The 25,713-nt window shown below is 56.2% G+C and overlaps 1 protein-coding gene across 1 annotated transcript in view; it reads left to right on the forward strand.

Annotated features, from left to right (window-relative positions):
* Positions 1 to 25,713, forward strand: part of GRM4 (glutamate receptor, metabotropic 4) — a 119,917-nt gene that overhangs the window by 91,330 nt on the left and 2,874 nt on the right. The window contains exons 7-10 of the mRNA XM_008583521.1: positions 10,010 to 10,210; positions 10,438 to 10,574; positions 13,735 to 14,670; positions 21,156 to 21,402. Of these exons, the coding sequence (XP_008581743.1) occupies positions 10,010 to 10,210; positions 10,438 to 10,574; positions 13,735 to 14,670; positions 21,156 to 21,402 (1,521 nt within the window). The remainder of the gene's footprint in view (positions 1 to 10,009; positions 10,211 to 10,437; positions 10,575 to 13,734; positions 14,671 to 21,155; positions 21,403 to 25,713) is intronic.

Genomic DNA, 25,713 nt, shown 5'->3' on the forward strand with positions numbered 1-25,713 from the left:
CAAGGTCTTAAATTGGGCTCCCCCGAGACAAGGATTTTTTTTTTTTTTTTTTTTTTTTAAAGATGACCGGTAAGGGGATCTCAACCCTTGGCCTGGTGTTGTCAGCACCACGCTCAGCCAGTGAGCAAACCGGCCATCCCTATATAGGATCCGAACCTGCGGCCTTGGTGTTATCAGCACCGCACTCTACTGAGTGAGCCATGGGCCGGCCCCCTCCCGAGACAAGGATTTGAGAGCAAATTCGAGAGGGGATCCTGGCAAGCACTGGCAGAGGAGAGAAGGCAGAGGTGCAGTACCAAGCAGGTTACCGCTGTGAACAACTGGGGCGTAATCTACTGGGGACTTGAGAGAAACAGGCTTTCAGTCATGCCACTGGAGGTGTGAGGGAGCCGGGGTATGTTTGCACCAACCTCCGTCAGTCATTGATGGGAGCTGCTCCTGCAGGACATTAATTCTGCAGCACCTCCAGCCTGCCACATGGCTGGGCAAAGAGGGCTCCTGTGGCCAGAGAAAGCCTCAGGAGAGTGGCAGCTGGAGACTGCACTGGTGTGCCGAAGTGGTGAGGGTAAGGGGGTGTGGCGGGGCACTCATTCTTTCTCAAACATATCACTACTAGAGTTCTGCAGACCTGGATGTGAGTCCTGGTGCTGCCACTTCCTATCTATGTGACCTTGGGCAGCTTACCCCACCTCTTGAGGCCTCAGTTTCCTCATCTGTAAATTGGGGAATCACATTAACCTCTCCTATCCCCCCGAGAGCCCCATCCCCAGCACAGCGCTGTCTCCTTCACGGCTTCCCAGAAACATGATGGGAGCCAATCTGTGGAAGCACTTGCAGGTGGCCCATGGCTCACCCCACACCTGAGTGAGATCAGCATCACTGAGGGGCGTCTCTGCAGCTGTCACGCCCACAGGAGGGCAGCGCCCGCCTCCCTGCTCCTCTCCCAGGCCCTCCCTGGGAGCCTGCAGAGCAAGGTTTGGGAATTAAAGTCATAAACAAGGCAGATGTGGCATTCATCTTTTTGACAGCGCTGGCAGCCAGGTGATGGCTGAGCGGAGGAAGGCCCCATTTATGAGGAGATAGGAAAAATTTACTGCCTGCTGCTCCCAGGGGCTGGGAGCTTGGAGAGTGAAGACAGCCTCATGGTGATTGGGGATGTGTGGGGAGACGCCAGTCACCTGGCTTGTGCTAACAGTAGTGACAACAATAATAAAAACAGAATAATAACAACAGCTAATATTTCTATAGCATTTATTAATTGTCAAGCTCTGTTCTAGTGTTTTTACTTTTAATTTTTACAGCAACCCATTTTACAGATGAGGAAACTGAGGCCCAGAGAGGTTAAGGGCTTGCCCAAGGTCACATAGGTAGTAAGTAGCAGCAATAGGATTTGAACCCAGACTTCAGAGATGTTCTGTCTCAGGCTGGCTGATGTCCCAGCCCCAGGGCCCTCCTGGCTTCTCCAGCCTGCCTTTGAAGGATCTACCCACTTCTGCATCCCCAAAGAACCTGAGGAAGGCTCCCTCCTGGAAAGGAAGGAAGGCCAACATTTGGGAACATCTGCTATTGCCAGGCTGTCCCCCCATTAGAGGAACTCATAGTTGCTCAAACCATTGGCCACGTGGTGGCCAGGGGTATCCAGGGTCCTTCCCTTTCAATGCTGCTTCTCACCTGTTTCACCAGGAAACCAATCAGCCTTTACTAAGAGGCTGACTGTGTGCGCAGCCCTGTGCTGGCCTCTGTGAGGGGGAAAGGCCTGTCCCAGGGAGTCCCTGCAAGTGGAAGGTAATATGGCTTTGCAGATAAGGTGATGTAGGATGGTGTTGCCCAGCAGTCAGTGCAGTGGACTCCAGAGAAGGCCTAACTGTGAGGCCAGAGAAGGCAGATCCAGGAAGCTTCTTGGAGGGAAATGGGGAGTGCTGGAGGGCTAGGGATATCGCACTTTTCACTCAGAAGGTCTCACTGAGAAGGCAATACTTGAGCAAAGACTTGAAGGCAGTGAGTGAGAGTACCAGGTGGAGATCTAGGAAAGAGCATGCCAGGCAGAGGGCACAGCATGTGCAAAGGGTCTGGGGTGGGCTCATGCCTGGAGGGTGTGGGGAACAGCGAGGAAGCCTGTGTGGATGAAGCAGAGAGCACAACAGGCAGGAGATGGGGTCAGAGAGGTTGGGGGGGAGGGCACGGATCGTGTGGGGCTTGTAGGCAATTTGTAAGGATTTAGTCTTCTAAGCAGAATGAGACAAAGACTTTGCAGGGCTTGAAAGAGGATTGATGTGATCCGATTTATGTTCTAATGGGTTCACTCTGGCTGCTGCCTGGAGAGGAGACTGGAGACGAGGGCAGAGTGGGAGACCAGGTGGGAAGCTGGTGCTGTGATCCAGGCAGGACGTGAGGGTGCCTGGAGCAGGGTGGGGGCCGTGGAGGTGATGAGAAGAGGTCGGATTCTGTAAACGTCGCAGTGTGGCCACAGAGTTTGCTGAAGAATTTAAGGTGAGAGAGATGACAGAAATCAAGGATGGCTCCAAGGTTCCTGGCCTGAATGAGGAGATGGGTGGGTGGGAGGAGGAGTGGGCTGGGGAGAAAGGAGTTTGGTTTGGACACACACAGTGAGGTGCCTGTTGGGAAGCATCAGCATGCAGGTGGGACTGGCTGAGCGTAGTTAGAGAAGGGGTGTGAGGACCAAGCCCGGGACACTGGGATGTTGGAGAGCAGGGAGAGGAGCCTGGAGCGCAGTGGCCCAGAAGTGAAGGGAGCATCAGGGTAGAGGGAGTGGCAGCACTACTGCATGCTGTCACATGGAGGCCAAATGAGATGGCACTGGGATGGGCCACTGGACTAGCACCCTGGGGGTCACTGGTGACCTCCATAAGAGCAGCTTCCCTGGAGAAGTGGGTGCAAAACCTGGGCTGGAGTGGTCAGGAGAAAAATGGAGGAGAGAAGTTGCTGAGAGTGAGCAGAGCTTCTGAGGATCTTCGTTGTAAACAGGAACAGTGAAAGGGGATGTTAGCTGGGGAGAAGTCAGGTCAAGAGGGAGTGTTTGTTTGTTTAAATGGGAGAAATTATGGCATATTTCTATGTTGATGGGAAAGACCCAGTGGAGGGAAAACTAGATGCTGCTGGAAGGGGAAGGAGCCTGGTTGAGTGAGGGGGAGAGGAGACGTCCACGCGTGTGTGTGGGGGGGGCAGTTATCAGCAGGGGCACTGGAAGCACACCCTTATATGACTTTGACTCAGGCCCACGGAGCTGTCCCCTGTCTGGGAGAGCCGAGCCCAGACTCCTGGGTTGAGGAGTGTTGGCCTCAGAATCGGGGAGAGGCTGAGAACTGGCCTTTCCTGCGAGCTGATCTGACCAGGTGTGGCCTGCACCACAGGGATCACCCTTCTCTCATAGTCCCAGGTGCCAACCTTATTTCACAGACAAGGGGACTGAAGCTCAGACGCTAAGCAAGAGCAAGAGGCTGAATGGGGGGTTTCAAGCTGGTCCCATCAGACCCTGATGCTTATGTCCTGTTTCTCAAATGAGGGTCTGTGGACATCTGGGGACACATTCCTGAGGTCAGACCCTGAGGGATGCAGGAGATCCATGAAGACTCTTAAAATTTACATTTTCAGGGCCGGCCTGGTGGCGCACTGCTACAGTGCGCCGCTTGGGAGCGCGGTGGCGCTCCTGCCGAGGGTTCGGATCCCACATACAGACCGGTTCCCGCTCACTGGCTGAGCGAGGCGCGGGAGCAATACCGAGGGTTGCGATCCCGTTGCCAGTCCCGGTCCTGTACGGGCGTGACACTGAGGGTTGCGATCCGGAGCAATACCGAGGGTTGCGATCCCGTTGCCAGTCCCGGTCCTGTACGGGCGTGACACTGAGGGTTGCGATCCGGAGCAATACCGAGGGTTGCGATCCCGTTGCCAGTCCCGGTCCTGTACGGGCGTGACACTGAGGGTTGCGATCCGGAGCAATACCGAGGGTTGCGATCCCGTTGCCGGTCCCGGTCCTGTACGGGCGCAACACTGAGGGTTGCGATCCGTTGCCGGACACGAAAAAGACAAAAAGGAAAAAAAAAAAATTTGCATTTTCATTTTGATGGCCATCCAGAAGTGGTCCCCACCAATTACAAAGACACAACTTCTGTGCTGCTGTGATCATTTGCAGTTGGAAGTCACTGTTATAGCAAGGACTTCAGCTTCTGATGTCAGTGTCTTCACCCTGTGGTCATATTCCTGGTGGTCTGCAAGAATCGTTTTTCTTCGGAAAGGGCCTGTGGCTAGCTGCGGGTTGAGGAGTCCAGGGCTATCCCACCGCAGCCTCTAGGAGCTTGAAGAGGAACACATGAGTGTCAGGAGCCGAACACCTGCTGGGGAAGTCTTTTCACCTTGGTTTCCTCCCCCCGCCCCAGGGCACTGATACTGTTTGCCCCAACCACTAACTCCCCCAAAACACCGGGGTGCAGTGTTCACTGGACAGGAAGGAGTTGGCATAGAACTGAGGCTGAGTTTTAGGGGAACAGAGCTAGGAACGTAGGAGACCAGGCTGAGTGTTTAGAGATGCCTCAGACTGTAAAGCTGGTGACGATGAGGTTGCAAATTCAAGGGGAGGGGCCCCGTGGTATGGGGCTGAAGAGCAAGAGTGTGACGCCAGATGAAGGAGATCCTGGCCTGTGACCTCTGGGAATGCAGGGCCTTGGGAGCAGGACTTGAGGGACCCTCAGGAAGACCTCATGTCTCGGGGAGGTGATGGAGAGAAAGGCTCAGCCTCAGGTGGTGGGAGGTGGCCGGGGCACAGAGTAGCAGCCTTCTCCTCCCCACCAGTATGTGTGGCTGGGCTCACCTGACCTGGAGCTCCCGTCTGTGTGCATTGGGCACCCCTCACCCCTCAAGTCAGTGGGGAGTGGGTGGGGGAGTCAGCGCTCCAGCCAGCGTGTGCCAGGCTGCAGATGGGACAGAGGGGAGGCTGTGTCTGGGGCTGGGGGTGGCATCCAGCCAAGGAGTGCCAGGGAGGAGAGGAGAACCGAGGCTGCGGAGGACTTGTATGTATAAGGCATGGTGCTGGGTGGCCCACTCCTGCATCTCCTTCAGTCCTCCCAGTGGCCCCTCGATTCACAGTTCAGGAGACCCAGGGTCTAGGAGACTTGGTTACTTGGCCTGGGTCACATAGCTGGGTGCTGGCTGAGCCAGGTGTCAGGACCAGATTGTTCAGTCTGCTACGGCAGACAGCTGTCTCCAGAAGTGTCCTGGGACCCTCTTGTCCTACTTCCTGGAATTTTGCTCAAGGGACAAAAGCTGGCATATGTGTTTGTATATTCGTGTGTTTGAGTTTACATGTGTATGGATGAGTGTGGGATATCCATATGTTTGTGCTTGATTACATATGTGACTGTGTATGTATGCAGATGCCGTGAGTACCCCTTGGCACTTAACATCCCTATGTATTCCAGTGGAGTTAATGCCTCAGCCTAGGACTGACGGAGCTGGGGCATGTGTCACCTCAGATGGGACAAGCCTGAGGCATCCTCTGCACCATCTCCTGGAAGTCCCCAGCGGGTCTGAGCCCCACACACTGGTGTTAGCACCTTCCCTGCCCCACCTCGCGTCCCGATCCCCTGCTAGTGCTTCCTGGCATCACCTCCTGAATAAAACACTGGTGCTTAAATCCTCAGCAGGATCTGCTTGTGGGGCTTCTCAGCCTAAGTCAGTGGGTGAATCTGAATGACCACACGTTTGCGAGTGTTGTATTAAACATATAGCTGTAAATATGTTGTCTGTGTTTATATGTACACCTGCATATGGGCGTGTGTGTGTAAGTGTATGTAGGTTTGTGCATTTGCTACTATATATGTGTAGATGTGAAGCTGTGTGTGTCTATGTGGTTGATTTTGTATGCCCTGATTCGAGGGAGCTGCTTCAAGGGAGCTGCTTCAAGAATGTGTGTGTGTGTGTGTGTGTGTGTGTGCAGAGGATCGTGGCTGGGAGGGGTGAGCTGTGGAGAGGTGAAGGGGGAGACAAGGAGGACTCTGATTATTTCAACCTTGAAAACTCATTTCAATTACAATTTACAACCTGCAGACAAAGCCTGCAGTCACCGTAGTAACCACAGCTTCGGGGTTTTGACGGAGAAAATCCTCCCTGGATGGTTCTCCTGCTGCTGTCACCTGTGGCAGAGCCAAATGCATCTCTGCCTCACTGTGCCCCGGGACACAATCAAGACATCTTCAAACTGTTGCTGCTGTCACTGCTGCCATGTGTCTGGAATTTATCTCCTCCAATAGCTCTCATGTCTTGCCGCCTCCCAGAAATGCCGTGCCCCTGCCTGGGCCAGGGGGTCCCCACCTTCTCATGAGAGGGGACATTCTGACCTCTTCCCTACACTGCCGCCTGCCTCTGCAGACCCGCAGACAGGGAGCCTTAACCCCTGGTTAGGCCTAACTGGATGTTTGGGGGCAGGGCCTGGGCCCCAGAGAAGGGGGAAGGAGGCAGGTCAGGGGCTAGATGGAGGAGGGGCAGTTCAGGGCAGTTCCGGAGCCAGAAGAGAGATTTGGGTTCAAGTCCCAGCTCCACCACTTACCGGCAAGCTCATTCCACAGGTATGTATGGAACACCTACTAGGTACCAGTGTTCCCTGGAGACTCTGGGTACTTCACCCAACCACCTGCAAACCTCCATTACTGCCCCTGTGAGAGGGGCCAGCCAAGCCTAGCTCCCAGAGCTGTGGGGCTGGGGAGTGGCCAGGCACACACGGCTCCTGGAGAGCTCTAGGTTGATTTACTGAGCCGCGGGGTTGGGTGTGCAGAGAGCGGCACCAGTCATGGGTGCAGCTTCAGATATTCATGTGGGACAGAGCGTCTTGTCTTGTTTAGTTCATGTTTGTGATTCCCACCCCCGCCCCCCACCATGGGAGCACATTTGACCCTGTCACTGTTGCTTCCTGTGGGGTCCAGGGGAAGAGCCTGAGTTCGACGTGCGTGTGCATGGGTGTGCATGTGAGCGTAGAGGGCACACTCACGTCCTGGTGCTTCCTTGGCAGGTCACCTTCACTGCACCCCAGTTTTCTCATCTGTAACTGGGGCTAGACTCGAGACGAGGGCCAGGAGGTGAAAGTGTGTTGGGAAGTCTCTAGAAGTCTGTGGCTAGCACTATAACGACTCTGGGTGGACAACTGGAGGGAGCGCTCCAAGGCGGCTGAGGGCCCACAGACTGCAGGGAAGAGGCCCGCGGGAACTGCCCCAGGCGGAGGCGAGGTTCCCTGGTGAGGATGCTCCTGTGGGGCGTCCACACTAGCATGAGTACTGGTGGCTTTGTGACCGCAGTGAGAGCACTTGGTCCTGAGCCCAAGTGGCCCAGGCATGAATGTTTCAGCCGGACCCCCTCTGAGGAGGTCCCCTGGGGAGCCAGGGAGACGACAGGCTGAGGTCAGCTTAGTGGGAGAGGCATGTTCCCACCAGGGACGCAGCCAGCCTCCAGCTGTAGGGTGTGTCCTTGGCCCTGGGAGAGGGCTGCCTCCTCTATGCAGTGGCTCAGCCTCCCACTCTGTCCCTTGTTAATAATTTAGTCTCATCCTTACAAGACAAGACGAGGGTGTGACGGGCGCTGTGGGGGTGTCAAGTGTTGTTTTCTGGCTCTTCAGGCTGGAGAGGGCAGGGTCTGGGGGCTGGGGGAGCGAGGGTGGGGCCCAGGGAGGGACTTTCCAGGTGACCCTGCCCCAGGCCCCTCTGTGCCCTCTGGTGCTCTCCAGGCTCTCAGAGCCTTGTGACCAGAGGCCCGGGACAAGAAGGCAGGGTGGCGAGGCTGGAGGATTTGCCCTTCAGGTTCATCCCGGTCTGTTGGTGCCTTGGCTAAAAAGGGTGTTGCCTGTTAGCAAAGCTAGCACCATGGCCCCAGAAGAGCCCCAGGGCAAGGGTAGCCTGGGGTGGAGGCAGGGGTGGGTCCGGGGAGTGCTCACCTGTCGCCCACTGGCTGTGTGACCTGGCACTCCCCTCTCCGGGCCTCAGTTTTTTCATGTGTAAAATGACAATTTTGGAGCAGATGACCCCTGAGGTCCTGCCATCCCTAGCGTTGTGAGTCCATGATTTCTAATGTCCACTCAGCAATTTGTGAGTATCTACTCTGAGCTAGACTGACGGTGGGGCGGGGTCCTGGCTGGCAGGATCAACTAAGTGACTAGGCCAACTGAGGGATGATAGATGCCACAGCCCAGTCACCCCACATCCTAGAGTGGGGGTTAGTGACTGTCTTTCCTGGTGGGAGGGGATTAGATGGTGGAGCAAATCACAGGAAAGGCAGTGAGATCTCCTGTACTCCTTCCATGTGTCCAGGGCAGGGGGATGGACACAGTGACCTCTAGAGTTCCCAGGGAATCAGAGCCCAATACTATCCCTGCTCAACCTAGCCCCCCATGGGAGGCTCAGGCCCCTGGTGCATGGGGGTGGGCACAGGTGCATCGCTCACCCTGCTGCCTGATAGGAGCTGCCTCTGCAAGGTGTGGCACGTGCCCTCGAGCAGGCAGGCAGGGGCAGGGGGGCTGGGGGGCATATGAGGGTGATTTCCTTGTCCTGGCCTTAAGGAAGGAGGCTGTGGGCTATGCTGCCTGCAGTCCATGGTGTGTGCTTCCCTGGAGCTCTGCCCATCCTCTCCCTTCCTCTATCCTGCCATCCTCCTGCCCCTACTTTGTCACCTCAGAGCCCCCGCTCCCTCCTCTCCTCCCCTCCCCACTTTCCTGCCCGCTCCCTCCTGTCTGGCACAGCGTGGTGCACAGGCTGGAAGCTGGAGTGCCTGGGTTCAGATCCAGCTCTGCATGATCCGGGAATGCTACTGAGCTTTTCTGTGCCTCGGTTTCTTCATCTGTATAATGGGGGTAATTACTCACTTTTAAGCACAGTTGTGAGAATTCAGTGAGTTAGTATAAAGAGTTTAGCATGGTGCTTGGCACATAGCAGGTGCTCAATAGAAGTTAGCAGCCATTGTTATTTAATATTATTACTACCCAGGGCCCAGCCAGGAACCACCTCCTCCTCCACAAAGCTTTCCAGGTCTGCCCCAGTCCAAGGACCTCTGAAGAAACCTCAGAACCCCCTACCTGACCACTGAGCACAAGTAATAACGTGGATTAGTTACCTACTACGTGCCAAGTATTTTCTGTACCTTATCGCAACTCTGTGAAGCAGAATTATGATCCCCTTTTAATGATGAGGACAACGAGGCCTCTGGCAGCCAAGGAGTGTGCACAGGGCCCCATAGCAGAGAGGTTAGGTGGGCACATAGGGGAGGAGATTAGGGTGGGAGGTCACATACCCAAGGCCACAGTGCCCTGGGGAGCTGCTGTGGTTTGTAGTGAGATGGTGGTGGGGGTGAGTTACCCTGGCTACTGGGGGGGGATTGTCACTGGGGTAGGAGAGGAGGGGGTGAGGATAATGGTGACTTCTGGTGTCTGTGGTGACTGGAAACCATGGAGGGCATCAGGATCCAGTCTCTCAGCCTCTCTGGGCCTCAGTTTTTCCACCTCTACCCTGGGATTAGGGCAGCGTTCTCTGGCCGGAGTTTCTGCCCATGGGTGAGCTGCTTTAGGGACACCATTACCCTGATTGACAGACACAGCCCCTGTCCTGGCTATTTCCCAGCCTGCGAGAGGGGCAGCTGCTCCCACTATTACCCCAGGCCAGCCTGGGGGAGGGCAGCAGGCACCACAGCCACAGAAAGACCCCCTGGGCCTCAGCCTTCTGAGGGTGACAGGTGACAAGAGAGCCTGCTTTGGCCTTTTGGGGGCCTTGGGGAATAGGCATCAGAGGTGTAATGGCGGGGCGGGGTGGTGAGCCTCCCCTTCATCTCCCTCTGGCCTCCCCCTGGTGCCTCCTCAGGACCATCTTCTGGGGTGACAGAGCATGCACTGGGCAGGGAGTCAGGATACCTGGTGTGTGCAGACTTGCCACCTCTGTGGGCACCAGTGGTGGGTGGGGAGCTCCGGCTCCCTCTGTGAGGATGCTGGGCCTCACAGGCACCCCTCGTGGGTGTTTCGTTGCAGACCGTGAGCGCATTGGGCAAGACTCGGCATACGAGCAGGAGGGGAAGGTGCAGTTTGTGATTGACGCCGTGTACGCCATGGGCCATGCACTGCACGCCATGCACCATGACCTGTGTTCCGGCCGTGTGGGGCTCTGCCCACGCATGGACCCCGTAGATGGCACCCAGCTGCTTAAGTACATCCGAAGTGTCAACTTCTCAGGTGGGCGCGTGGGGCGGGCACTGCCCGACCCTGGATGACCTGGGCCATGTAGACAGGAGAAGGGGTCCTGGGGCTCCATGGAGTGGGAATGGGGTTTCTTCAGATGTTTCCAACGAGTGAACCCTCCCAAGATGTTCCATGGAGGGGCCTCTCCAGAGATGTCTCTGCCCTGAGCTTGTAATCCTCCTGCCTCAAGTCTCAGCACAGACACCCACCCACCCCAACAGGTATTGCAGGGAACCCCGTGACCTTCAATGAGAATGGAGATGCTCCCGGGCGCTATGACATCTACCAGTACCAGCTGCGCAATGGCTCTGCCGAGTACAAGGTCATCGGCTCCTGGACTGACCACCTGCACCTCAGAGTAAGCAGGAGGGCAGGGACGGTCCCGCAGTGGGTGGAGAGAGAGTCACTCACACCATCCCAACACTGGGATGGGGGACAAAGTGGAGGCAGCTACTGACCAGCCTGGACCCCCAGGATCGCTGCTGCCAAGTTGGGGCTTCCTTCCCAGTGGCCCCCTGCCAGGCCTCAGAGGCTCTGAGGCCCCCACCCCAAAATGGAAGAACAGGGCAGCTGGAGTTCTGCTGGCCATTCTGGCCTCTGCTCTCTCCCTTAGCCTGGGACCTTCCTGTCTGCTGCCCTGGTGGGGTTGGGGGTGGGGGCAGACTCTGGATGGACCTGTGAATGGCTCAGAGGCTTGGTGGGTGTGGCGAAGTGAGGTGACAATGGGGAGGGCTGTAGTTGGACAGAGGATATAGTCTTAAGGCAAAGGACACAGGTCAAATGTGATTTCTGTCACTGGCTGGTGGGTAGGGGCTGAGTTAGTTCTCCAGCCCCTCAAACCACACTAGAACCCTCTGGGTCCTCCTAACCATGCTTTCCCAGAACACATCCCTGGGAATGTCCCAGGGGATGTGGTGACTTTTCCTCTCTGGCCCTCAGTGTCCCCAGCTGTGACATAGAGCAGTGTTTTTGGAGATAAAGGACCTGTGGTTTGTTCTCCAAGGAAATTCCCACGGACTTGGTCTCTGCCTTGCAAGGGTGAAGGGGTGGGCACAACATGACCCCTTGGATGGATCTGAGAGACTTGGGAGACCAGGGCCCAGCCATCCTTGTTCCGGGATCCTGGGGGGCTGAATCGTGTCCCTGCCATCTCCTCTTGTAATAATTTCTCCTAGCGAGGAGCCCCTGGAGCTGTTCAAAGCACTTTCTGCCCATGATCTCATTTAGCCCTGACAATCTTCTAAGTCAGAGGAAAGATGTCAGGAAGCACAGCCCTGGGGAGGCAAAGCGACTTTCCTGAGGCCGCACAGCATGGCAGGAGCAGAGCCTCCTCCCATAACGAGGCTCCTCTGATTGCTGTGTGGAGAGGGCCAGACAGAATAGGCGGTGGGGACGACACCCGAACAACAGTGGCATATCTCCTTTCAGAGCATGGGGGCCAGAGACCTGAATTTACCAGTAGCAGCAGCAGCAGCTGATACTTATTGAGCACCTGCTGTTCTAAGCACGTTAGCTTACTGTGAGGATGACAGCTCTCTGAGGCAGACACTGTTATTATCCCCATTTTACAGATGTCGTAACTGAAGGTGGCAGGGATTGGATGTGTGGGGGTGACAGTGGACCTCCTCCCCTGTTAGTCCCCTCCCCAGTAATTCAAGGCTCCTCCACCCAGCCGAACGGTCTTCGTGGCCCATCCTGGCCCCGCCCATGCTGCCCTCCTGATTCTCTGCCACCCTTGCCTGTAAGGCCCGGATGGAGTTGAGGTGGTGGGAGGAGGTGAGGTGGGGCTGGACTTTAACCATCCCACCTTCCCCAGTTTCTCCTTGAGTGTCTCATTGGAGCAGGCAAGGCTCAGCAGCCAGAGGAAAAGATCTCACCCTACCTGGCCATGTCTTCCTCCAGGGTCTGGGAGTAAGGTGGCCTGTCATCACAGGAGCCCTAGACCTCATTGCCTGGGCACAGTTACGTGTTCATAGATTCCACAGAGATTTACTGGCCTCTACTACGTGCCAACCCTGTACTGGTGTCTGGAGACTCAGCAGGGAAATAAACACAGAGCCTTGTGGAGCTGATGTTCTAGTGAAATATAAAAAAGTATTTCCATTGTGACTTCTAAATGGAAGTAACCCTAAGTAACAAAGGGCAAAGTGGCCTCATATCTGCCCTCACTGGCTCAGATGAGCAAACAAAGGCCAAGAGAAGTCAAGGCATTTGTTCGAGGGCACACAGCCAGCTAACAATGCAACCGTGACCCCAGGAGTTGACCACATTTACTGCTCTTTCCACTGGAGCTACAGAGTTTTCCAGAACATCCTGTGTCTCTGGGGAAGATCTTGCCCCTGAAGTCTCACAGCTCCAGTGCACAGGAACTGTATTGCCTCGTTATTCCTGCAGGACAGTTGCACTGGTCATTGTTGTATCCCTTGGCTTCTAGGGTGACATATAACCTGTAATGCCCAGAGCCACAGGACAACATTCTTCCTTGAGGTTTCTTCCCACCTTGCTGTGAGGCCATCTTTGGATTCCCCTCCCACTCTACCCTACCCCTTTCCTCAGCTCTGAAGCCCTCCCTACGGTCCCCAATCTACTGGTGATACTTTCTCCTGGAGAGACACCCAGCACAAATGTGGCGCCTGTCCAGCCAGGCTTGGTGCTCTCTAGGAATGTACCCTTCCTAAGGCCACTTTATTTAGAGCAGATGCTTTGAATACAACTCCCAAGTGTACACAGGCTCCCTCTGCTCAGTACCTGTAGCCCTCCTGGGCCTCTCGCTTACTTTCCAGAATATTGTACCATATTCAGTAGCGTGTGACAACACTCCTATGGATCCTTTACTCATAGCAGTTGTGTCTTCAGAGACATGTAACTGTGAATCACACTAATTTAGAGCAAGATATAAAGAAATGCTAACCCCTGGGCACACATTGTGTCCTCTGATGAAACCTTTGTTCGTTGCTGTCTGCTGAACTCACCTCCTTATGCAGCTCAGCGGAGGCCCCACAGACTGAGCCACAGGGCAGCACACCTCCCACTCTTATGTGCATACGAATCAGCTGGGCGTCTTGTTGAAATACAGATTCTGAGTTGGTAGTTCTGGAGTGGGCTGAAGTTTACAATTCTAACAAGCTCCTGGGTGATGCTGCTGCTGCTGGTCAGGACTACTGTGAGTAGCAAGGACTTAGGGGCCGAGAGTCAGGACTCCTGAGTTCTGACTGCTCTGCCACTGATGCTCTGCGTGACTCTGGTTTGCTCTCTGGGCTCAGTTTCTCCATATGAGGCTTGAGAGTTTTGGATTAGAGCAGGATTCCCCCTAGGTCAGTAGTGTCTGAATCATGCGGGGGAGCTTGTTTAAATCCAGCTGTTGGATTCAGTAAGTCCTGGTGGGGTCCAGGCAGCTGAACTTTTAGCCAATTAACTAGATGATTCAAGTGTGGGGCTACTGGGTGCCACCCAGTGGGATGATCCAGGGCGCTGGGTGGCACATCCTGAGGCCTGCTCTATGGTGCTGTCATTGCCAGATAGAGCGGATGCACTGGCCGGGGAGTGGGCAGCAGCTGCCCCGCTCCATCTGCAGCCTGCCCTGCCAGCCGGGCGAGCGGAAGAAGACAGTGAAGGGCATGCCCTGCTGCTGGCACTGCGAGCCCTGCACAGGGTACCAGTACCAGGTGGACCGCTACACCTGTAAGACATGTCCCTACGACATGCGGCCCACAGAGAACCGCACAGGCTGCCGGCCCATCCCCATCATCAAGCTTGAGTGGGACTCGCCCTGGGCCGTGCTGCCTCTCTTCCTGGCTGTGGTGGGCATCGCTGCCACGTTGTTCGTGGTGGTCACCTTTGTGCGCTACAATGACACGCCCATCGTCAAGGCTTCGGGCCGTGAGCTGAGCTATGTGCTGCTGGCGGGCATCTTCTTGTGCTACGCCACCACCTTCCTCATGATCGCCGAGCCCGACCTCGGTACCTGCTCGCTGCGCCGCATCTTCCTGGGGCTAGGCATGAGCATCAGCTACGCGGCCCTGCTCACCAAGACCAACCGCATCTACCGCATCTTCGAGCAGGGCAAGCGGTCGGTCAGCGCCCCGCGCTTCATCAGCCCCGCCTCGCAGCTGGCCATCACCTTCAGCCTCATCTCCCTGCAGCTGCTGGGCATCTGCGTGTGGTTTGTGGTGGACCCTTCCCACTCGGTGGTGGACTTCCAGGACCAGCGGACGCTCGACCCCCGCTTCGCCAGGGGAGTGCTCAAGTGCGACATCTCGGACCTGTCACTCATCTGCCTGCTGGGCTACAGCATGCTGCTCATGGTCACATGCACCGTGTATGCCATCAAGACGCGTGGTGTGCCCGAGACCTTCAATGAGGCCAAGCCCATCGGCTTCACCATGTACACCACCTGCATCGTCTGGCTCGCCTTCATCCCCATCTTCTTCGGCACCTCACAGTCGGCCGACAAGGTGAGTGTCGACGGGGGCGGGTGCGGATGGCGGACGGCGGGCAGGGTGAGGACAGTGAGCAGGGGCAGCCTCCTGAGGCTGGCGGGCCTCCCACCCACCCTGCTCTGGCAATGCCTCCTTTCATGCCTTGTCCTGCCTTGTCTCAGCTGCGGGTTTTCCCTCTGCTTCTGCGTTTCCTCTCCTCTCTCCCTCTCTTTCTCTTTTCCTGCCTCTTCCCCCTGTTCTCTCTCTCTCTCCCTGTCTCATCTCCCTCCTTCTTTCCTCTCCTTCCTCCTCTTCCTCCTTTGTCCCCTCTTCCCTCCCTCTTTCCATCCTCCTCTTCTCCGTCTCTCTTTCCCTGTCTCCGTCCCTGCCCCTCCCACCCACCTCTTCCTCTGTCCCATCTCTCTGCCCTCCCTTCTCCTCTCACTCCTCCCTCTAGTAGCCTGGGGTGCTGCACCCCTTTCACTCTTCATTCTTTTCTAGACTCTTCTTTTCCTTACCTCTCTCCCTACTCAGTCTTCCTTTTGGTCCACCCCTCATAGGATCCCCATGGGTCTCTGAAGTGCGGAATGTATCATGTTCTCACCCCCTCTGTCCCCAGCTCCAAGCTGCCCTGGAGGCCTAGGGACCTGGGTCCCGGCCGTGCCAGCTGAGGGCCCCTCCATTGCTCAGCTGGAGCTGCAGAGTGGCTGCCTCTGTATCCTGTTGGCCTGGCCTGAGGACCTGGCACACCCCAAGGGTTCTGTGGACTCTGTCCATACCCCAGCCCTGGCACTAGCTGGATGACTGGGTGGGGTGGGGTTATCTTAAAGGACTGGGAGTCACTGAAGGCAGGGGCATTGCAGTGACTGAGGACCCCAGCTCCTGGTCCGAGTTCCATGTCTAACTGTGGGGTCTGGGCAAACCAAGCTGGCCTTTCTGGCCGCAGTTTCTTCATCAGTGAATTGGGGCCATGATCCTTCCAGGTGTAACAATCACATGACACGGGGGTGAAGAAGCAATTTACACATGGCAAGGAGATCGGAGCTGAGGGAGCACAGGAGGGTGGTGGGGATGAGTTTGGGGTGTCTATTAGACGTCTAAGAGTAGCTGTTTAGTGAACAATTGAATATACGAGTCTGGAGTTCAAGGGTGAGAGTTCTGGGCTGAAGAAATAACAGGGAAGTCATCAGTCTGCGACTGAGCCCAGGTACGAGCACCTATGGAGGCAGTAATGGATGGGATGCTTGTCGTGTACCAGACACTTTACCTAACAGCCACCAGCCCCAACAGTAGCCGACAAGGGTAGGTGTCATCATCTCTACTTAACAGATGTGGACACATAGGCACAGAGAGGTGAAGTGACTTGCCTGGGATCATGCAGCCAAGGGTGCACAGCTGGACTTGACACCACTCTGTCTAACTCAGGGGCCCCTCATCCCCACCCCATACTGTACCCCTGTAGCTCTGGGGCACCTCACCTGCCCTGGGACTTCCTTAGTTAGTGCCTACCTCTTCTCCAATAGCTCCTTAAGGGCTGGAGCTGTGTCCCTTACTCTAAATCTCTTAGACTTGGCCCAGGGAGGCCTGTGGCATATCTTCCAATGGTGGTCCTGTGGGCTGGGAGGCTCCAGATGCAGACCCTGGGGCTGGCAGTGAGCGGCCTGAAATCTGAGACCAGGTCTGGCTTCAGCAGGGGAACACCACCCTGCATGCCTGAGCTAAACAGCCACAGCACCCAGCCTGCACCGGGTATCTAGCCCCCACCAGGCACGTGGGAGGTCCTCCCTGCTGAGGGCAGGTGCAGGCATAGGTTCCTGCAACCCTCAGTGTCCATGGGACCCACACTGCCAGCGAGGAGGGCTGTTCTACACCCTAGGAAGCTGGCAGCTTGAGAAATTGCCCTCAGCAATACTAGGAGGTCCCTTCCCGCTCCTCCTCGGGGAGTAAAGTACATGGCTGGGAGGCCCACAGCATGATGGTTAAGCCCCTCCCTCTGCTGTGCCATAATTCCCTCTGGATGCCTGCCAGCACTTGGCTCCCCAGTGGGGTCCTTGTCATCCCAGGGTATCAGATCCTCCCACCTCCAGATACTGAGGCCCAGCCCCCACCCTCAGCCTCCTGAATACCCTCAGTCTCTCCAGGCAACTTCACCTGCCTCTGATTTCTCCTTTTTTAGGAGGCTCCCCTCAGCACTGATTATGAAAGGATCCTCTGAGATGATCTCTTCAGAGTCCCAGATTGGGTTAGGGACTTGCCCCAGGGTCACACAGCAGGCTGACCTCACACCAATGTGTGACTGTAGAATCCAGCTCTGCCTCTGGTGGCATGGGACATGGGACACACCCCTCTCCCTCCCTGGGCTTCTAAATGGGGAGCGGTGGAGGAGATGAGCTTTGAATGTCTATAGTTCAGACCACCAGGCTTTTTAGAGGCTCAGGCAATTCTGGGGCTGTTTCCGGGCCCTGTCATGACAGAGCTACAAAATGCTGCCCCAATGCAAGCTGCAGGCCTGGCTGCTGGGTGTGTGTGTGTAGATCTAGTAGGGTGGGGCTGTTGTCAGGAGTTGTGGTATGGATACAGAAATATGTGTACAGATACGGGTGTACCTTTTTGTGCATGTGCATGTTCAGCAATGGGGGTATGTGTGTACATGTATGTGTGTGTGCACATGTGTGCATGCAGATTGAGGGGAGATGGGCTGGTGTGTGTGCCAAGGGGTTCGTAGCTGCTGGTGTGTGCATGGGTGTATAGATTATGTGTGCCCAGGAGCGTATGTGCACACAGGCGTGCAGATGTGAGTACAGTCGTTAGTGCGCATGTGCAGGCCAATGTGTGTAGATGTGTGTGAAGTCATCTGTGTCCATGCACCCAGGTGCATGCAGGGTGTGTGTGTGTAAGGCGCAAGTGTGCAGCTGTGAGTTCAGGTGTGTGTGAATGCAGGCATGTGAGCAGGCATGCGCACACGCACTTGTACGTGCTCAGCCGTGGTCGTTCCCCCAGGGTGCAGGTGCTGGCGCAGAGTGAAGCTGTCTGTGCCGCTCTGGTGAGCAGGCAGACGGATTTCCCAGCATTAGCCCGGATTTCCATGGCTTAACACCACAGCCATTTGGAATTATCCTCAGCCATTGGAGCGGGCTTTCTCCACTATGTGGGGTTACTGCTCAGCCAGGCTTGGGCAGGATGTGGCCGTGGAGGCTGGCCAGGGTGTGGGGAAGTTCATTTGTCTAGTTTGTACAGACTCCGAGGATCTCAGTACCCACCAGGGTTGGCCTGGGCAGAAGCACAAAGCAGGCAGAACTCCTCAGTGCCCCCACCAGGCCGCCTTGCACCCTGTACCCACTGGTCCTAGCACAAAAACAGGAAATTCATCCTCCTCATCCACAGCTGCTCTGTTCTGTGCCCCTCGCCCCACCCCAGGTGACCTCTGCTCTCCCCCATCAAACCCAGTCTGACAGCCTCCTCCACTGTGGCGAGCACGTGTCTGATGAGGTTTAGTGCAGGATCCCTGATAGAGGATGGCGTGTAGCAAGGGCCTGACCAAGTCAGGGTGCAGGGGTGGTGGAAGTTCAGACACGGGCGCTGGGAGATGGGTGGATGAGAGAGAAGGTAAGATTCCATCCTGAAGGCCGGTTCTCACTTTGCCTTTAAGACCCTCATGGTGCCCGGGCCCATCCCTTCAGGGGTGCCTGCCGAGTTCTAGAAGACTTCTGCTTCTCTGATAAGGGTTGACCTGCTACCAACTCCTGGTGACCACATGCACCTAGCAGAGGCAGGCTCCACTGGTGGGGTGGGATTCCACACCCTGGGGCAAGGAGAGGAACTCGGGATGGGCAGCCCTGCTTCTGCTGTGCACAGGGCCTGACTCCCAGTCTGGGGGATGGCTGCAGGAGCCCCTGGGGCACAAGGTGGGAGAGAGGGGTCCCCGCAGATTTGGGGTGGGGGTAAGGGGCATTTTTGCTCAAGTTTAATCTGTTTATACCCTTCCTTGTATTTTTGTAGAAAGGCTTCTAGGCTGAAAAACAATGAACTGTGTTCATGCCTGTGCTCAGGGCTGGCTCATCATTTTCAGGGCCGAAAATGAAAAAGAAGGGCTCCTTGTTCAAAAATTATTCAGAATTCAAGTCGGTGACAGCAGAGCATTAAACCAAGCGCAGGCCCTTCTGAGCGCAGGCCCCTGGGACGGCACAGTTTGCATGCCCGTGAAGCTGAACCTGCCTGCGTTAATGGAGGGCCCTCTGCTGCCCAGAGAGTGAGGGAACGAGCCCAGTATCCCACAAGTGAGTCAGGGCAGAGTGGAATCTGGAATCCCGGCCCCTGACCCCAACACAGGGCTGTGTCCACAACAGGGCTCACTCTGCCCAGAGACGGAGCTCTGCTCTTAGTCCCACCAACTCCATATGGGCCCAGTTGCACATTACCCCATCAACAAGGGGGGAGCAAAGGGTCTAAGATAGATATCTGACCTGGAACACAACCTCTACACCCAAGAATCCCCCGTGTGAAAAGAGAGACAGCCCCTGCTCTCAGGGAACCCCTAATCTAATGAGGGCAGCACGCCTTGTCCCAGGAATTCCCATTCCAATGTTGAAGACCCAGATGACAAGCCTATTCTCAATTTTCCCACCCCTCTATTGTTTTCTCCAAGGGTCTGTCACGATACTCTGGAACCTGTCCCCCACACATCTCACCCAGGCCACTGGCCCCATCTCAGGGAGAGATAGCCAGCACCCTCCTCCTGGCTTATCATGCCCTTTCCCAAGGGGAGAGAAGCTCTGTGCGACAGGTGACAATGTGGGTTGTATCTGAGCACTGGGGCATGTCTGTCTGTGTCTGGAGGGACATGTGCTTGCTGGGGAACAGGCTCTCATTTCCCCTGGGCCTGTGACATTTTCCTGAACGGTGGCAAATGAAACAGCCTACCCGTGCTCCCAGCCTCCTTTCCCGTTGAGCCCTGCTTGACCTGGGGCCCCCAGCCTGGAGGCTGGGCTTTCAGGAGTGTCAGCTCCTTGGCTTGGGAAGAACATGGCTGGCCATGCCCCCATGTCGCTTCTTCTCAGTTTCAGTCTAGCACCTGCAATCGCCAAAAGCAAGTTTTATGTGGCTTCTCAGTCTGTGCTTGGGGTAACCTCATGCTTTAGGTGAGGTAGGTGCTATAATCCCATTGCACTGATGGAAAAATTGAGGCCCAGAGAGGGGTGGGGCTCTCCTCTTAGACCCTAGAGCTTTCCCAGCCCTCTCCCAAAGGTGAGAATCCCAGGGAGGGGTGGCTGGAAATGAAGGCCTTCAAATCCAGTGTCATGTGGCAATTATAGAGAGGGGAGCAGGAGATAGGAAAGAATATGAGAACAAGAAGATCTGGCCCCTACCCTCAGGGGACTGCCAGATGAGGCCAGGGCCCCTGTGACCTCAGGAAGCAAGCCCAGACCCATATCCCACAATGCTGGGCTGTGTGCAAGAAATGAAGGGTGTTCATGGGGGGTCGGAGAAAGCTGGGGGTCAGGGAAGGCTTCCTGGAGAAGGTGGCACATCAACTATACCCTGGGGGAAGGAGCCCAGGAACAGCAGATTTGGGGGGGAAGAGTATTTCCTGCCTCCCCCATGCCTAAACCTGGGAGGGACATCCTGGGTCTCCCCTGGCCCCACCTTGGCTGAGGGTGATCATAGAGACAGCTGAGGCCTAGAGGACAGGGAAGGAGGGGGGAAGAAGGGGGGAAGGAGGGGGGAAGGAGGCAGGGAGGGGAATCCCAGGTGGGGTGGGGTGGGAATTGTTGGGCCCTGCCTGGAAGGCCCCACTATTGAAGAATGGATTATCTGACACCCAGATTAATGGGCTTTCATTTTGTTAAACATCTGTCACCGTTAGTGCTGGCGAGTGAGTGTGAAATGAGCTTTGACGTGTGCTGCCACCACTGTATCATGCTGGGCCCTGTGGATCCTGTGCCAACAGCCTGCTTGGCACAGGGTGGTATGCTTGGGGGGACAGTCACTGAATGGGGACCCTTGTCCGAGGGTCTGTGGCATGGCCACTGGGAGTTATTCCAAGGCACCAACAGGTGCTCATCTCACCATCAGGCCTGTGCAGGGGACTGTTCCTGAGAAGGGTCAGCTGTGGTCCCCTGTGAGCCCCTCTTCAAGGACACCTGTCCCAAATAGCATGTAACGGTGGTAAACACTTACAGGGCACTTACCATGTACCAGACATTGTTTTCCACACTTTTAACACTTATTAAGTCATTTAATCCTTACAACAGCCCTATGAGGTAAGTAATGTAATTATCATGCCCATATCATACATGAGGCACAAAGACATGACTTGTTCAAGATGACACAGCTGGAAATGGTGGAGCCAAGATTCAAATCCAGTAATTCTGGTCTAAAGCTCCAGCTCCATACCATGACTCCCTTCTGCCTGAAGCCAGCGGGAAACAGCAAGGTCCCTGGGTCTGTCCCTGCTGTGTCTGTCTCCGAGGCATCAGGCTGGGATGGAGGTCGCTCTGACACCACCCCTGGCCCACCCACAGTTGTACATCCAGACGACGACGCTGACGGTCTCAGTGAGTCTGAGCGCCTCGGTGTCCCTGGGAATGCTCTACATGCCCAAGGTCTACATCATCCTCTTCCACCCGGAGCAGAACGTGCCCAAGCGCAAGCGCAGCCTCAAAGCAGTCGTCACCGCTGCCACCATGTCCAACAAGTTCACGCAGAAGGGTAGCTTCCGGCCCAACGGCGAGGCCAAGTCCGAGCTCTGCGAGAACCTGGAGGCCCCAAGTGAGTGCCTGGCCCCGCCCCCTCCCTCTGGATCCACCCAGCCCCACCCCCTCCTCAGAGGAGGTCCCTCTGAGCTTTCTCCTGGCCACGCCCCATCCCTGTCCCTGTCCCCTTTGAAGAGGTCTTGGTGAGCTCCCACCCTGCACCCTGCCCCGCCCAGGCCACGCAGCATTCCCAGCCCTGCCATCTGGGGGGGACACTGGGAGAACCCTGAGGCCACAGGTGAGCAGCCACCCCTGCCCAAAGTACCTCATGGAGAACTGTGAGGCGCCATGTTAGAGCCCTTTCTGTCCCACTCCCTCCTGGAAGCCTTGAGAGAACCTCAAGGGCCCACAGCCCCCTCTGTAGCCACGCCCTTCGGGACCTCCGCCCCACATGGAGTGAGGCCCTGCAGGCACCTGGTTCACGCAGTGTGGCATGAGACCCCACAGTTTCTCTGGCCTCAGCCTGTGCGCTTTCAGGGTCTGGGAGAAGAGGTTGTCCTATAGGCCTTGCTCACTGGCCCTTTGCTAACCTGGGAGGGGCAGCCCTGGTGCCAGAGCACTGGTAGCATCCCATTTGGCTTTGTCCAGCCGCCCCAAGCGGGGCTCTGAGAAACAGGCCTGGACAGGTAAGTGGCGGGTCTCCTACAGAGACCTACAGAGGTCGCCTCCTCAGGTCATGCTTTGGGTGGGAGGGGGAGGGCAGGAGGCAGGCTGTGACAGGTCTGGACCAGGCAGGTCAGGCCCCTGTGGGGCTGGTTAAGGAATGTGCACGGGAGGGCGCAGTGCCAGCCTCTCTGACAACTTCCCTTTTCCTCCTGGAGCCATTCCTCTGTGTGTGAGGCGCGGAGGTTAAGAGGAGAGACCGAGAGGCGGGGGCGTAGGGACAGGTTCAGCCTCGGGGGACCAGTAAGAGTGGTTACCAGTTCATGAACGCTTACTGGGTGCCAGACCTACTCTCTGCCAGCTTTCATCCTCACAGCAACCTTGAAGGGTAGGTCTTTTTATCATCTGTATGATATGGAGGAGGTTCAGAAAGAGATGAGACTCACGCAGGTCACAGAGCTGGCAGGTGGGAGGGCTGGCCCGACCTCCGCCATGCACCCGCTGCCTGCTGCCTCCACCTCCTCAGGCAGATGGAGGCCTCTGCCCAGGATGAGTTGCAGGGCCTCCAGCCTGTAGGGTGGCCTCCATGGGCCTCGCTTCCAGCTGCTCCAGGCGGGGAGGCACAGAGAGGTTGCTGTGGTCACCCCAGACCCACTGCAGAGGGTCTGTGGCCCTGTTCCCTGAATACCCTGGAAGGGGCCCACATGGTTTAAATGGCAGCTTCTCCTGCCTCCTCCTCTCTGAGACTCTTGGGGGGCTTCCGTGGGCAGGGGGAGAGTGGAGAAGAGCTCCTCTCCCCAGGAGAGCCTTTAGATCCTGGTGGGACCTGGGAGTCAGCACTCTAATGCCGGGGAAAGGCCAGAAATGAACATTTTTGATGTCAGCAGTAGGGATACAGGCTAGACTACAAGACCACCCAGAGCACAGCTCCAGAGAGGAGACCCTTTGTCATCCACCAAGAGATCAGGAACAAAGGGAGACTGGGCAGCACTTCTTACAGGGTCCCCACCTTGGGGGTCCGTGTAGAGCATCTTCCCCTCCATTCTCAACTCTGTCCCCATGTGTCGAGGGAAGATTAACAGAAAAGGAGGCAAGTCCTTTCCCATGCCCAAAGGGACTTTTCACTCCCCAGATCCCTCTCCCCTGTTGAGTGATCTTCACAGCAGTCCTGTGAGGCCCAGGTAGGGCTGGAGTTTGATCCCTAACTGAGACCAATAGAAGGTGATGGACTCTTCTGAGATCACACAGCAAGGTGGTGGCTGGGTGGCCCCACCACAGTGTCTTTCTCTTGGCTCTGACTTCGTATGGCCTCCTTGTCTCTGGGGTCCCCATCCTCTGTGCAGAGCAGTATCCCTGGTTTCTGACATGTCCCTCCTTTGATTGACACCCGGATGATTCTGTGTGCCCCCCCGCCAGATCTCTGGTTCTCTCCAGTCCTGCTTCTCCTCCAAGAACACCAGCACCAGCACCACCCCCCTCACGACGACCCTGGGGCTCCTGTCACGTACCACCTGGCCCTCCATACTGAGATGGGAAGGGGCAGAGGGTCCTCACAGGACTCCCACCTCTGGCCTTTCATGTCTATCTGGATGTCTAGAAACCCCAAATAAAACCTTTCTGTCCTGAGCAGGGACTCCTGCTTGCCTCCTACTCCAGTTTTCCTCCTTCCCCTAGAGACTTGCCCTTCCTGTGTCCCATTCCTCCACGGCCCTCCTCTCTGCTGGGTGCAGGAGCAGGTCTGTCAAATGGGCTTCACCACAGTGCTCCTGAGAGCTAGTGGAGCAATAGTCCCGGAAATAACACCCTGACCCTAAAGAGTAGCCAGAGGGGACCATAGGGAGCAGGGGCCTTCACAGAGATCTCTGATAGCACCACACTGGTACCTTCCCCTCTGTTCTGCTCAGGCTGGTCACCTGGGGACAGGGGACAATTACTCACTCCGGCCAGACTAGGAGGAGTGTGGAGACATGGTGAGCGGAGACCCAGCATTCCCAGCCCCCTGCGTCCTGCCAGAGAAGGATGAGAGCCCCGCAGTGAAGGCCAGAGGCCGGTGTCCCTGGCCCCCAGTGTCTCACCTCTGTGACAGCAGGGGCCTCCGTGGAGGTGCTGGGCAGGAGCCGGGTGATTAATTCTGGGGACAGCCAGACCAAGGAGGTATTGAGGGAGGAGTGGGGAAGTGTCACTTCTGTGGAGCAGGGACATTTTTCACTCTGTCACTGGCAGGCCACATATCTTTAAACAAACAACGGAATAAATAATTCAGGGGCCTGATTGCAGGCAGATTGGGCATGGAGACACTGGGCGACAAATGGGGGCTGTCAGCTTGTGCCTAGTGCTGCACGGCTAATTGTTATCTGCGCTGGTGGTGACTGAAAATCAACTGGAGGGCCTGTCGTCAGCAAGGGGTGGGTTTGGAGCCTCTGCCCACACTCCTTGCCCCTTCCCCTCATACTGAGGACACTCCTGGAGTGTTACTATCCCCATCCTGTCCTGATGGCTGTAGTTATTTCAGCCCTGCCCTTTTGCCCAGCATTTTGCCAGGTTTAAAGAGTGTTTGCACCTGCCCCGTGGCTGAGAGCCAGCTGAGGGTTTTATTATCACCCCATTTTAGAGGTGAGGGAATCGCAGCTCCAAGAGGGTCAGTTTGTTGGAAAGGCCACATGGTAGGTACTGAGATCCCCTGTGGCGGTTGGGGCAGGACAGGTCCCCACGTCTTCTGACTCCTGGCCAGAACTCTTCTCTTGAGCCTCACCATTAGCTGGGGGGGCTGGGGAGTGGCAGGGAGGCAGCGGGGGCAGACTCATTGCTCACATTTTCCAGCTGATGAGACTAAGGTTCCACTGAAGTGCTCCTAGTCCCTCGTGTCACCTGAAGGGAGCTCCAGGATCATGAGTGGGTTGTGCTACCCACCTGCCCCCATTCTGGAGCCTGTGAATTGGATTTTCTAGAGGAGACAGCTTTGGTCTTAGAGGAGAACAGAGGCCCAGCTGTCCCTCCCCGCCCTGCCCCTGGTGCCCAGCAGCCACCCTCAGGCTTGCATTCCCCTGCAGTTAATGGGGATTTTGCTGCTGCTGCTGGTTTCCTTTCACCTCTGGCTGACGGGTTTTACAGGTTTGGAAACTCAATTTTATCAGTTCACCCAAGGGGTGATGGATCCCTGGGGAATTGATTGTCACCAGGCTGGCCCGCAGGCAAGTGATTCCAGTGATTGCAGAGCTGGCTCTTTTTCTGATTGTGGGGATAGGATGGGGTGGAGATGTTGGGAGTGTTTGGGAGCACCTCAGGAAGAGTTTAGGCAAAAGGGGCTACCCACTCATGTTACAGGCAGGGAAACTGAGGCCCAGCAGAGAAGAGAAGGAGCTGCGTGAGGTCACAGAGTGAGCGTGAGCCTCCCTGCGGCTAGAATCTGGCTCCCGGCTCCAGGGCACCAATCTGCCATGGCCTCCCACTTCCCTTCCATGCCTCCCACCAGGCCCCAGGTCAGGCCACCTCCTGGATACTGCCGTGTCACAACTGACCTGTCCCATGGTCCTTCAGCACTCTTGGTCATCCAGCACCTTGGAAGGACACAGATCATTTTAGAAATTAAGTTGGGAATTCCTTATAAACTGTAAGGTGCCATCCTGTGTTCTTTCTCTTTTCCTGGATGTCATGGCACCATTTCCTTCCATTAGCACCTGTCCAGATGGCACTTTAACCTTGAAACTTCCCTGCCACTGCCCAG

Source organism: Galeopterus variegatus, unplaced genomic scaffold (genome assembly GCF_000696425.1).
Source record: "Galeopterus variegatus unplaced genomic scaffold, G_variegatus-3.0.2 Scaffold2952, whole genome shotgun sequence".
Classification (NCBI taxonomy): Eukaryota; Metazoa; Chordata; class Mammalia; order Dermoptera; family Cynocephalidae; genus Galeopterus; species Galeopterus variegatus.